The sequence below is a fragment of the Neophocaena asiaeorientalis genome, unplaced genomic scaffold, assembly GCF_003031525.2.
Source record: "Neophocaena asiaeorientalis asiaeorientalis breed wild unplaced genomic scaffold, Neophocaena_asiaeorientalis_V1.1 scaffold681, whole genome shotgun sequence".
Lineage (NCBI taxonomy): Eukaryota > Metazoa > Chordata > Mammalia > Artiodactyla > Phocoenidae > Neophocaena > Neophocaena asiaeorientalis.
Window position 1 is genome coordinate 2,123,757 of NW_020172271.1, and position 14,361 is coordinate 2,138,117.

The 14,361-nt window shown below is 44.9% G+C and overlaps 1 protein-coding gene across 1 annotated transcript in view; it reads right to left on the reverse strand.

The window, feature by feature from the left end:
* SND1 (staphylococcal nuclease and tudor domain containing 1) overlaps positions 1–14,361 on the reverse strand; it is a 413,476-nt gene that overhangs the window by 333,693 nt on the left and 65,422 nt on the right. The window contains exon 10 of the mRNA XM_024762838.1: positions 11,021–11,134. Within this exon, the coding sequence (XP_024618606.1) occupies positions 11,021–11,134 (114 nt within the window). The remainder of the gene's footprint in view (positions 1–11,020; positions 11,135–14,361) is intronic.

Sequence of the window (14,361 nt, forward strand, 5' to 3'; positions counted from 1 at the left end):
AAGGAAAAACTCTGCCCCGCCACAAGCACCCTGCACAGCCTCATTTTAAAAAGCAAAGACTCGACTGCGATCAGTCAGCCACCTGCTTCAAATCAGTATCTATCAGCTATAGATTTAGAGACTTGACCAATGAAGACATAAATTATGTAAATTCTTGGAGCAGAGGGATATTGGCCTGGCTTCAACCACACCAATGTAGTTTTCTAGAATCTAAAATTACATTTAATAGGGCTTCCCTGGTGGTGCAGTGGTTGAGAGTCCACCTGCTCATGCAGGGGACACGGGCTCGTGCCCTGGTCCGGGAAGATCCCACATGCTGCGGAGTGGCTGGGCCCGTGAGCCATGGCCGCTGAGCCTGCGCGTCTGGAGCCTGTGCTCCGCAACGGGGGAGGCCACAACAGTGAGAGGCCTGCATACCGCGCGCAAAAAAAGATGACGCTCCTTCTGGCTGAACCAAAAGCAAGGCAGCTACAAGGAGACAGTGAACTTCAACTCTGCAGAGGTGGAATGAGGATTCATTTGCAGGCTCACGCAGCATCCAAAACACAGCCCAGAGAATTTCAGAGCAACATTCAAGACGAGGGTAACACCAGGGGCAGTCAGGAGCTCCTCTGTAACGCATGAGAGCAGTAACAGGATGACCAAATTTCCTGTGCCTGGAGTGACGTCATCATTCAAATCAAAGCTTACAAATTTCCTCTCTGCGCTCTGGTAGGGAGGGTGGTAGGGGGAATGGGAGGCACCACAGCAGGGATAGGAGAGGTAACTGAAAGAACTCCAGGGACTTCCCTGGCAGTCCACCTCCCGATGCAAGGGGTGCGGGTTCGATACCTGGTTGGGGAGCTAAGACCCAACATGCCTCGGGGCCAAAAAACCAAAACCATAAAACAGAAGCAATATTCTAACAAATTCAATAAAGACTTTAAAAATGGTCCACATCCAGAAAAAAAGAGAAAAAATTTGTTTTTTTTGTTTTTTAAAAAAAGAAATCCAAAGGAAAACTAGAGTGGCAGGAGCACAAATCCATACTCTCACCATTCAGATAATTAAAGAAATACTTCCAAGTCAAAGCACAAAAGCAAACAAAAGAAAGGGCACCAGCTTGTATTAAAATTTTTGAGGACCCTGAGGTGGGGGAGATGATGTCGGGAGAGGGCAAGAGGGTAGAGACACAAAGAAACAGGCCACAAGTATCCAGAGTAGCCACTCGGGGATGGGCACAGGAGCAAGGAGAGAGCACGTTCCCACTTGAGCACATTCAATTATAGTTCAAGACAGAGATATTAAACACTATCAGCTTCTGCCCTGGGAATTCATTTCTTGAGGGATGATGAGGGTGAGAGATGAAAGGCTGTAGGATTTTATTGCCCTGAATTTTCAGTTTGTCAAGTCCCATTTACTACCTCAGGTACCTTAGGGCTAATCTGTATCTCTGGGGATGGAGACATCTCTCTCAAACAGAGCCCCAATGACTCTTCTCCCACTGTGGGATTTTATGGATATCTAATAATAACCAGGGGCCCAAATGGTGTTACAAGCAGAAGCCGCCTTACGGCTTCTCAACTGAGAAGCTTACATTTTCCGTAACACTGATATTACGGAGTCCACGCATCTCCAGAATAACTGTAACTTCTTGGTATGCAAACAGGACCGTCTAGACTGAGAGAACCATCACTCCTCCCAGAGAAGAGGGTTGGAAGGGGGTGAGGGAAGAAGAGGTGAAGCCAAAGAGCTTTAAGAGCGAGGAGGCAAGCGTCACAAAGGATCTTCGAAGGTGAGGCAGAAGCTGGCCAAGGGCAGGGAGGAACCCGGATGTTTTCCTGAAGAAAACACTGAGCTGGTGGTAGCTTAATACACACTGAAAGGAAGAGCAAAGGGCTGGGATAACTTTGCGCTTTATAAGAAATAAGAAATAAATAAAATAAGCTGCTTTGAGTGATGTCAAGTATCCCTCATCTTAAAGTACAAACTGGCCTAATAATCCTGGCTGTCCCAATGGCCAAAACCAGCAAGGGGAGCCGGCTGCCAGCCCTCCCATGCAGAACACAGTGTGTGCACTCCCTTACAGCAGCTGCACTAACAGAGAAAGGGGAAAGGGGGGCCAATGAGACTAGTGTGGGTGGTACGGTCTGCACCCCCATCCGTAGGGACCTGCTCTAGCCAGAGCCTGAGGGAGCCAGCCTGGGCATGGGGCACACCAGCCACCCCTCCGCAGACACCCACCTACAGCTTCTGCAGGGCAGGCTTTCTAAAACAAGCCCCTCCAGCCGGATGAGCAGATGCTAAAGGCAGTTCTGTATGAAAGAATGCAGCTTTCTCTGAATTCCAGACCACCTTACAAAAGACAACAGCACATTAAAAAAAAAAAACCTCAAACCTTTCTACCAGCCTCCCTAGTACTGATGGGGAAAACATCCCAGGAAAGATAGAGCAGTAAACTTAGAAAATCAAGTGTCAGGTGTAGTCTGGCCATTCCGCACATTCCCAGATTATGAACAACGAGATGAGAGCCGATGAGAACGAAAGGAGACATTATACAACAAACACGTGAGTATCAACTATGCGCCGGGGAGTGAGCTGGCAACAAATCTGAAGAAATGTGAAATCTACTCACCCCAGAAAAATCATACAGAGTATGAAAGGGGGACGAGAGAAAAGGGCATTTTAAAGTAGAAACTAGAAACTACAGGAACTACAGGCGACCCTTACGTGGGTTATCCAGAATTGGCAGGACAGCAGAAGGAACCAGATTCTGGTACCGATGTCTGAACACAGAGACGCAGCAGACGCCCACATAAAGGGGAAGCTTCTGCTCAGCCTTACGAAGGGCCCAATACAGCGAGACAAGGATGAAGGAGATTATATCCACTGGCTTCTAGCAGAGAAGTAAGGAGCACAAAGTCTCCATGACGTCTTCACGGCTAAACCTGTGAAACAGCAACATGCCAAGGTGGCCACCAACACAACCCTGAACCACGCAGAGGCATCCGCAGCCGAAAACAGAGGAAGTGAGGAGCACAAAGTCTCCATGACGTCTTCACGGCTAAACCGAACAGAGCTCCTCCTGTGAAACAGCAACATGCCAAGGTGGCCACCAACACAACCCTGAACCACGCAGAGGCATCCGCAGCCGAAAACAGGCTCGGATCACATGAGACGGTGAGATGAAGGCCTAGAAAAATGTGAACAACTCACAAACTGGCCGAGGATTTCAAAGGCGGGCTGAAATGAAAAGTGACGTTAGAAATACGCCTAAGCAATAGGCCTGTGATTTGCAGGAGGAAAAAAAGCAGCCGTCTGCGTCCTTCAGCTTCCCCTTCTAGTCTCAGTTCTGAAAAGCCTTTTCCACAGCAGTGACATGACCTGATACTGCTTCATCCACAATCTATCACCCAGTCTAAAGTCTACCTTGTGACCACACCGTGCACAAACTGGTCAGAATTTGAGACTCGATTTCTAAGAGTATAAGCATCTTACTAATAAAAACAATTTCCCAGGTCCACAGCACCTGTAACATGTGAGGAACTGAAACGTTTGGGTTTTGAACTGAACAAAATTTTCCCAGTACAAAGCTAATCAGTCCACCAAGGAAAGAAACCTACAACCCTGGCCTGCAGAAGTGCAAGGCACTGGATGACTGCACTAAACTTGCCTTGCATATAAATGTTATGCAAAAAAAAAAAAAAAGTAATTTATCTAAACACAGTGTAGGTAGCTCTGCAATCAGTATCTCATAAATAAAGAAAGAAAGATGAAAGGAAAGCTTCTCTAATGGATTTAAAATTTTTTTCCAAGCAAAGAAATAATCTGACAACCAACAAGGTCATCAAGAGTTTAAAAAAAAGATAGCCCTCAGGGGAAAAGGCGCACCTAAAAACTCCAATGAATCAAGACATCTGAACTGCTATCTATGAAAGAGGGATAATTTGGGAAAACCTGAATAAGAGTAGAGGTGTTAAAAGAAAGTCAGTTGGGGACCAACCTGCAGAAGCATTTAAAATCCTGAAATTAATCCCTCTGGTGGACTGAACCCAATCTGCCCCGGGCTACTGGAATACCACTATGAGGAAAAAAACCAGTGCCCAGGGAGAGGCAGGGCTCGTCACCCCAATGGCGGCAACTAGATTGAAACTAGGAGTGGGGAAGAGGAAGTACCTACAGAAAACCAAGCCATGTGTGACCTGACCATCAAAACAAGCAATCCAATTAGGAAGTAGGAAAAAACCCGACTGCAAAACCTCCCTCCTGGGGCCTTCGACACCAATACACTGGCTCAAGTTGCAATGGCTAGCAGAAGCAGTCACAGGTATTAGCGATAATGATGTCGCTCAAAAACAATGTATGGATTAGGTCTTCAGCCCAAGCAGATAACGTCCATTTAAACATTTATTAAATGCCTACAGTAGTCACAGCACTCTGCAAGCTTCGGAAAAAGAGAGGAGAGAGGAAGCGGAGAAAAACATACCATTCCTGCCATCAGGGGAGTTTAGGCTTCACGGTGGAAAGCAGGCCTGGACATCAACAGACAGAACAGGATGATACAGAGAAGGAAAGGACTGGGTATGGAAATCCCTGGCCTAAAGAGGCTTTCGAGGACCAAGGCAAGAAAGAGGGTTACCTCAACATAGCAGCTATGTTAAATGGTCACAGGACAGTAACTATGATGGGGCTGTCAACTCTGGAAACAAAAGAAACTTACTGCAGCTCACAGGACTGAACAGAGACAAGAAATATGAACATAGCAGCACTGGGAAGATTTAGATAAATTGAAAATACAGAACTGGTAACAGTGATGATTAAATGAACGGAGAAGAAAGACAGAGAGCGATGGATTGAAAGACATAAATGCACATGGTTTGGGAATGGCTTAACCAGCAAGACCCACTAGGAGACTGTTAAACTCCCACAAAAATTATTTGTAGGGGAGAGGCAAGATCACGGGAAAGGGGATGCATTAGCTAAAGGACACAAAAGAAAACATAATTTGTAATAGAGAGAAAAAAGTAAACCAAAGGGAAACAGATAGGCAATTGCTGTCTTCTCCAGGTTATAATTCACTTATAAAGAGCGGTGGAACATACATTTTAGGAAACTGGATCCACCCAGATATGAAATGTCTTGACTCTGGTGACCACTCCAGCTGAACAACAGGTATTAATCTTTAAAAAATGACTGGATATATACATCCTGGAATCTTAAACAGATGAGCTAAGACCAAGCCATCGTCTCCTAAAGGTAATTTTTTCAGTCCTCTAAGAAAGAAGTTTCAAGTGTTCTCCAAAATGCCCAGATCAAACAAATCTGAAGCCGGTACAGAATGCCCCTGCTGGCGCTCTGACATATTCTATGTCCTTTGATCACATTGCTGCAAGTCCCCACATCTCTCCATTGGAAACCGGTGAAATGCTATATCCACTTCAGAGAGCTTCTGCTTTTCTCCAAGGTCCGCAATGCCAGGCTGGAGTCCCTCTGTAATCTGCTATTTGCCTTACGCTTCCCAGTCACACATGCAAGATCACAGTCAGTGGGTTTACTGGTTTGCCCCTGCTACACTTAGGGACTGCAGCCCCAGAGCTTCCTGTTGGTATGCATCTCAGCTGGCAGCATCGTCTGCTCTAGGGTCCAGAGGGACCACTCATTGTGCTTTCAGAAATCTAACCTGGAGGAAACAGGTTGAGAACCACCTTCAATCGTGTCAAAATGGCAAAGCACCCCTGGGGTCCTGCACAACAAATGGTGATATTAGCACCTGAAACCACCCTGCCTCTGAGAAAAAACCCTTAAGCATTGCGAGGTATCACTAATAATGTGCCTACCTGCGGCTCCGTCTCCCATCACCTGCCTAAAGAGGAGACCCAGTGGGCTCAGCCCTGGGAAACAAACCCCTCAAACAGGCAGCGAGGACTCTGGGAGATTAGGCAGACTGCAGCTTTAACAAAACTGATCCTGCAGTGCCCAGGTCTGAATATTTAGAGGCCGTGCTGTGAAAGAACATTTATATGGTGGGTGAGTAAGTTCACAGGGAGGAGGCTGAAAGACAGGGTGATGGAAACCAATACAAGTTGAAAGCATGAAACCACAGATGAGAGATGAGGGGAAGGGTTTCCACACTTCCCGGGGGTGGTGTGTGTGTGCGCGTGCGTGCGCGCACGTGCTGTCTTTGCCTACTACAATAGCACCGCAAGATCGGACTTCATGGGGAAATAAGTCAGCCCCTTCATCAAATGCCCAGGGGTTGTATTTCCTTTGTCATTAACACTCCAAGTGTAACACAAAGCCCGCAGCGGCCCTGGGCAATAGAGCACTAGGTTTTCCAGTTTCAGATCAAAGCCAAAAGCTCTCTAGGAAGTCCTGAGATGCACAATGTGTTATGTCCTTTAAGGCAGCAGCTCAGAAAACTCATAGCCTTTCTCCAAGATTTAGCACTTGTATCTTTGTGGCAAACAACTAGATAACACACACTACACCTTTAGAGAAACCCTGATACATGTTCGGGTCACAGGAGCGCCACATAGCACTGTCCAAAATGGATCTCAGCCTGAAGGAGCTACATCTCCAAAGAGATGACGCTGGATTCGCCCTAATAATCCAAAAGCTTGGTGCCACAGAAACAGAATCAACAGCATCAGACATCCAACTGTACTCCTTCTGAGGGAAATACTACACACTCTAGCTTTTAACTCAGTCACATGTTCCAGCAACAAATCAGGCTCTAACCAAAATCTGGGAGCCGTCGCTAACCCATGAATTTCCGGGTGCTACTGGAAAAGAGCTGCCTAGAATGCAAACAGTTCCTTTGATCGTGCAGTTTTGTCCAGAGCCCTTCCTCTGGCTACAATTAGAAAGTAACCAAAAGGGGGGAATGGAAGTACACCGTTAGCCTTGGGCAAAACCTCCTTGCCTTCATGTATAATTTAATAGAATGAATTTGTCTCTGTATTTAAAAAAAGGAAAATCCAACTTGCCCTACTATCCCCACAATATACAAAGGTGTCTCAGAAGATCTGTATTTGCTGATGTCACGTTAATTTTTAGGGTAGGGGGAAGATAAACATTAAAAGAACCTCCCCGTTCTTACCTGAAGGGCAAGACCCACTGGGTCATCATCTGGGAGCTTGTAGGGAGGCCCACCCACAGCAGGAGTCTCTGCACACCACCTGCCTGCCCCTGAGGAAGCTCATGCAAAGACTCTCCCTCTTCATCTCCTCCTCCAGTTCCTTAATCTGCACCTTATCCCACTCTGTTCTTTTGTGTAGAATGAGCTCCAATACCATAAGCTGCCAAGTTACTTTCTCTCCATTTCAAAGCCACTGACACCCCCTCCCCCAAAATGTCCCCAAATTCGAGAGAAGGCAATCTCCTGAGGGTTTCATTCAGCACCCTCCACGGTCCCTCCGTCATCTCCAAACAACTGTCAAGCATCCTTTGTTTCTGTGAGTACGAGACCATTGCCCAATTCCCAAAACATACCCTCGACATCTTCTTTGGAGAGTCCATCAGCCCTGTTCTAACTAGGACAGCCACATCGCCTTGTACACATTGTGCCGTGCACGAGGGCACCTGGCCAAGTGGACCGAGGGAGAGTGGGAGCTGAAATTCAGCCTCCACTCTACTTGCCAAGCCATGTGCCCTGACGTGAGGCTGCCTGAAGGAAGGGGCACCCTTGTCTAACCTGCACAAGGGTGCAATGTGGCCTAACAGAGTTCCCGACATCCAAGCCTTGAGTACTTGACTGGACTCCCCTTGTAGTATAGGAACTGCTGGTATACAGTAAAGAACACTAGGGAAACCAAAGACTCCAAGGGGACTCCTGCTTGCCTAGTCATTACACACATATAGTTACAGCCTCACTGGGATCTCTGGGTGATTTCTATTCCTACACCCATACTGTAAATCTCTTTAAGATAAGCAGAGAGCAGAATCTCCACTCATTGTGAGGGTTCCAGGGAGAATTCTTCAAGTAGAAAGACTGCTCCAGGGTGAGAGGCTACTGGAGCCACATCCACAGCCTCTCCTTCCTCATACCTTTCACCCCCAGATGAGCTTTACCAAAAACAAAACCAGAACCCCTCGCTACAGATCAGTCTTCATCTAGCATGATCTTCTTTTATAGACGCAAAGTACTTTCATGTTTTATAAATGAAAGCCACCAACACAAGCACACTCAAACCCAAAAGGTGCCATCCCTTAAAATCGTTCAAGACAAAAGCCTACAAGGCATGGCAGACATGTTTTCAACACGTGGCCTCTGCCTAACTCCCAAACTCATTTCTTACTAACCCCTGGCATTAAGTATCCTCTATTCCAGTCATACAATATTACTCACAGTTCATCACATGCCCCACATTCTCTCTCTTTTCATGAGTATCCGGGAATATTCACAGGACATGCATGATCTGGCCCTGCCCATATTTTGGACCACACAGGCATCACACCACTCAAGCACCATCCACAGAGGCCATCCATTCCCTATTCCCAAACTCACCCGGTTCTTGTCATTGCTGCTGTCTCGGTCAGAAATTGTCTTCTCCTCACTTTTTACCTAGCTAACTCCTAATCAGCCTTCAGGCCTTAAAAGTCACTTCCTCAAAGAAGCCTTCCCAGATTATGAGTTCTTATGAACGCTAACCTTTCCTTTCATAACACAAGACATAAACGTGATTACTTGCGAATTTCCCCTACTAGATTTTAAAGTTCCATAAGAGTAGTTCCATGAGGGTTTATTCCCCACTGCAATCCCAGCGTAGCATTTGGTACAAAGTGGGTACCCAGTAAGTATTCATCAATGACAATGAACCTATTCATTTGAATTCCTAAACCTGTGCTGTCCATTACAGTAGCCACTACGCACCTGTGGCTACTGAGCCCTAGAAATATGCTAGGATGAACTGAGATCCGAGTATAAAATATACATCAGATTTCCAAGACACAGTAAAAATAAAAGTAAAATATCTCATGAATTTTTTACATTCATTAAATGTTGAAATGATACAGTTTTGGATATAGTAAGTCAAATAAACTGCATTAAAATTAATGTTCTTTAAAACATAGCTACTAGACAATTTTAAATAACACACAGAGCTCACATTTGGGGCTTGCATTATGGGACAGTGCTGGTCTAGAGTGCCCTTTCTCTCATCTGCTCACTTCTCGTCTGCGGGCACTCAAGAGGTATACGAGCTGCTCCTGGGAAGACTTCCCAAGCACCCACCACAACAGGGCTCTTCACAGCACCCACCACCACTGTACTCAAAGTGTATTATATTAATTTCTTATGTGACCCTCATTAAAATCTTCCAAAGGAATTTAATGAACAAATAAGGGAAATCATTCTTCATTTCACTCAAAAGCCATATGTTGACTCTTAGAGCTGAGACTCACTGAGAACTTTCTTAAAATGGAGTAAGATCTCAGGAGTGAACAGAAGTCTAACAAATAAGAGATAACCTACCTTGGTAAAGAAGAAGAAATTCTATAAACGTGATCCTGCCTAAACTGGGAGATGTATTCCAACAACTTTTGTCATCCACTAGGCTAAGGGAAATCCATCCATTACCCCCTGAGGAGTTCCAAAGGATCCAAGAAAAACGAAAACTTCTCAGTGGTAGTTTAGTTCTTACTCCAGAAAACTTGCTATCGTCAGACCTAAGCTATAACTCCCCCACGCCCCTAAAAACTGCTTAAAATTCAGCTACTGAGTCTCCTTAATTCCAACTGCATGGCACAGATGCAGAACTGTGGACTACTCCCAGCGCTGACAAAACTGGACATGTGTATTTACTCTGTGCAATGAGGCAGAGCTACAGTTACCGAGAGAACCTTATTTTGGCATTTCTAGGCTTTCATGCATTTACATTCTCAACCTTACCACAATCCTGCTTGCTGCATTAAATTGCCTCCTCTGTGGGAAAGAAAAGGCTGGGGGGTTGGGGGTCGAGATGAACTGATTGGCCAGACATTCAAAGAACCCATCTTGTATGGGTTTCTTACGCATGATCTGACTCAAAAGACAATCACAATATTTTCATTTGACTCTTATGGGCTGTCTCTAAACTCTCACACAAATGAAAACAGGGCCTGAATTTCAACTCATGAATGCACCAAGACGTGCAAAACATCAGAAAAGCAAATTTCAAGTCTCTAGAACTACAAAAGGGATACATTAAAAAGCCACACAGCACTAACTTCAACCACACTGTTCAATTTGCCTGTGGCACCGGCTCTCACTGAGGACCCAGTTCTATAACCAATCGACACAGTTACACACTTTAGTTATCAGAAGGCAAAAACAGGGGCTAAAAAGATGTCTGTAAAAACAAGACAGCCAGACAAACAAAGAAGTTCAACCACAATCCCTTTCCCCAACCTCTTATAACATAACAATGGAAAGAAAATGACCACAGAATTTGAAACAAAACTGCCTGCAGTTTTCAGCCTAAACATAATTTCTCAAAGTTGACATACCAAAATCACACACATTGGCTAGGCAAGCACCCTTGCTGCCAAAAGATCCAACAAACAGCAAGAAACAGTACAGCTAATAATTCTAGTTACCACTTGGAAAAGATGAGTAGGTGGCCCCAGATAATATATATACCAAGATTCATTTCTTCCTAGAGCAAAAACGTACAGATCAAATCAAAATGACCAGCAGAACAAGCCTTACTATCATGCAAGTGAGACATAGATCTTTTCTTCCCCTTATCCTCAGATAATAAGATCTCGTTAATAAACAAGACTCATTTACCACCTAACATATACCAACCTTAACTCCTCTCAAGCCCCTTAGGGAGGAATGCCAACAGGGCCCATCGAAAATGAAGGAGAGTAGTGAGTGTGGTTCAGGAGACATTGAGACCTGCCCAATAGCAGCTAGGCTGCAAATGCTAGGAAATAATACTTTGGCGATTTACACTACTTGTCCGTTAGCATTCTCCCACACATGGACCACATCTAACTAATTCTCCACCTCCTCCCCTTTGGTTTTGGAAAAGAGGCTCTGCTGCTTTTCTCATCTCACCTGTGTATTCTCCCCCTCCAGCCTCGGTGGTCGGATGCTGGACAAGTGGATGGTCTTGTAGTCCCCAGAGTTCAGCTTCACAACAATGGCATCGGCATTCAGCACCTGCATCACCTGTGGGCGAGAAGGCAAAAATGCTTAAATGTTGCCTTGATAGCCCAAATCTCATAGCACACATGCTAAGGAGCAAGGCACACCCAGTTACAGGAAGAAGGATGAGATCAAGAGCCATTTGGGGTAGATCCAATATCTTTCTTTATGGTACAACAATGTTGAAGAAAACTATACTATAATTATCAGCCCCCAAAGAGATGGTGATTTCTCATCGAGGCAGGATCTGTGTCATTCATAAAGACAGCAAGCTTTTTTTAAATCTTTTGCCCTGACCAAGATTTGTGGTTAACTACAAAGCTTACGAAGTGGAAATCCAGTCTCTACGTGCTATTGAAGATTTTCCTTGAAACAGGTTCTAAGCTACAATCAAAATGCCTATCACAACATGATTCTAGGAAAAGAGGCAAGGGCTGGATTAGAAGAAGGTAGCAGCACTAGATGAGAAAGAACCAAAATAGGACGCCCCAATGCAGAGCAGAAAAATCAAAGGCAAGTGAAGGGCAAAAAGAATTGTCATCTCAGCGTGCGAAAGGAGATGCTCAGCTGTTAATCTCACCAGCAGAAACATTAAATTGCTAAGATATTACTTCAACTACTCTGAAAGCCTCCTTTTCAGAGCACTACTATGGGCATCTCTGTTTTGGAACCCAAAGTCAGTAACACTGGACCCCACTCTCAGCCAATGATTAACTCCCAATCTGGGGTAGTTTACGAGGATATCTATTCAAGGGCAAAAGCACAAATATTCCTCTGTGGAGGTTATTAGAACACTCCACCAATGTGTAGAGAATAAAATTCCATTGAAACCAGACTAGGACCACATCAGGGTTGTAACTAGACCTCATAATTCAGCCAGCAGTCTACAATTCACCCAATTATATTCAGAACCTGTTGTTACAAGGCTGTTTGGATTTTTTTGCAAGTAACACTTTGCTATGAGGTAGCTATAGACTACAAAACACAGTCACTGTATACAGAACCAAAACTAACTCTCCTAGGCTTCAATCAGACCCCAACAGGAGCAAACAGGTAGCTGAACAAACTACTGGGGTCAGCTGCACCGTGAGTGTAGACTTGCAAAATTCCCTTCCTCTTTTTATATGTGAAACAAAAGGAGCCAGCCTCTCCTTTGCTGTGGTGGGTATCACACTGGTAAGTATCCTAAAAGAGCCTTCACTAACTATTCCCTGGAAGGCTCACAACCTTTTACAACAGAATATACCCATTTATTTGCAGACTCCTGCAAAAGCGGCTAGTCTCTACCTTTTCCAGAGAACCAGCCAACCACACACAAAAAAAGAGTAAAGAGTAATTTAAGGGACAATCTGAAGAAGGAGCAAAAAGCAAAACCAAGTGAGAAATTTTACATGACAGGAAATAGCAGGAGGAAAGCGCCATCAAACAGAATGAATGAAGAAAAAAGAAAGATGACAGCTGGAATCAAGCTATAAGTCCATGGATGGCTGACTACCACTCGTGGATGGGAAGACATCCTGGGGTTTTAACACGGTAAGTAATGGAAGCAGTGTAGAGAAAAACAGGCCAGGGCCAAAAGAGCAGTAAAGAGTCTGAGAAAGAGCCGTGTAGATTAGGAGAGGGGGTAAGTATTTTTAATTTTCAACTATGTGTAAGATTAACTTGCAAATCTGAATGCAGGAAAAAAAAAACAGGCTCAAATAACCACAGCCATTCTGCTATAACCTTTTTCATAGATCTGAGAGTCACATAAAGGCTAATGCTAAAACTCAGACAGCCAGAATCCAAAACTCATCTGACCAGAAAACCTTAGTGAAGTCCAAGGATAATCAAAAGCATGATGTGTGGTCACAAGAGGGCCAAGTCAAGGTCAGGAATGATCACCTAGGTATGAGTGGTGCCAAAGTGTATAGGACCCTCCAAATCAAAGAGCCCCTTACACCAGGCCCAATCATTTTAAGTGTAGATCTTAAAAACAGCCAAGAAGGTATAACCGAGAACACAGACTCAGTAACTGCAAAAAATAGAGTACATCTTGTTCTCATTATCACCTAGACACATTAATGCCAAGTAAAAATGCCCATCATAATGGAATCTCCCTCTCACTCCCTAAAGACAGCAGCAGTGGCCTGGCCAACTGACCAAAAGAAAAAGACCTCAGCTAATGCTCTCCCTATGCTTCAAAATCCCACATTTATATGACATGGATTACAGCACATGGGGGTAGGGGAGGGGGCCACGAGGTATCCATGCTGTGTGCTATACTGCTATCCCACCTTCAAACCAAAAATTCCACAAAGCCATACCAAGCAAAACAGCTCGTACAGCAAATCAATACTGCTCCTCCCTCAAAAATACAGGACCACTGCCCAACAGATACAGTAATCAGCAGGCACCTCAAGTGCACGCACATCACAGTATTTCCTAAATCTCAATGATGGACCGAGCTACACATTCCTCTCACTGCAAAACTAACTCCTATTAAATCGTCAATTGCCAAAAACATAGGGAAGCTTCCTGTAATCAAGACATGAGAAATATCTAGACATTCTCTACTCCCTAGTCATGCTCGGAGAGAAATACAACCAGGGAAAGTGTCATAGTGCTCGCACCTTCACCCCCTGATTACAGAATGCGAAGATCTAAGCATACCCCGGTGACAAGTTACTGGGATTCGTCACCCCTTATGATGTGTTAGCAGCCGCGGCAGCAGCAAACGGCTTCTTGGAGCTGTAAATTTCAGGCCTCAGCAGCAGACTCTGCTCGGCATCTCCCTGATTAGCAACCTCCTCTTCAGGAACTGTACACTGACGCTGCCAGCTAAACGAGGTCTGCCCTTCTGAAGGGGTGTGAGCGTGCGTGTCTGTGTGTGTGTGTGTGTGTGTGTGTGTGTGTGTGTGTGTGTGTGTGTGTATGTGTGTGGTTTATGGTGTTTTATTCCTCTGTAAGTTGTGTCATTACTGTCCGGAGAACAAGCAGCTCCTGGGCAGAGACATGGAAGAAACAATAAAATAGTAGTTACAGTCACACGCTGTTCAATAAGTAAAATGCAGAGCGGATTACTACCCAAAGCCTGCTCGTCAGCACCATCACAGACCACATTTATAACAGTAATATTTCTGACGGTGCTTTTCATCAGGACATTCTGAAGTATGCCCACATCATCGCTTACTTTCTCCACAAGCTACTGATCCCTAGTCAAAACACACACACACACACACACACACACTCACACACACACACACACACCC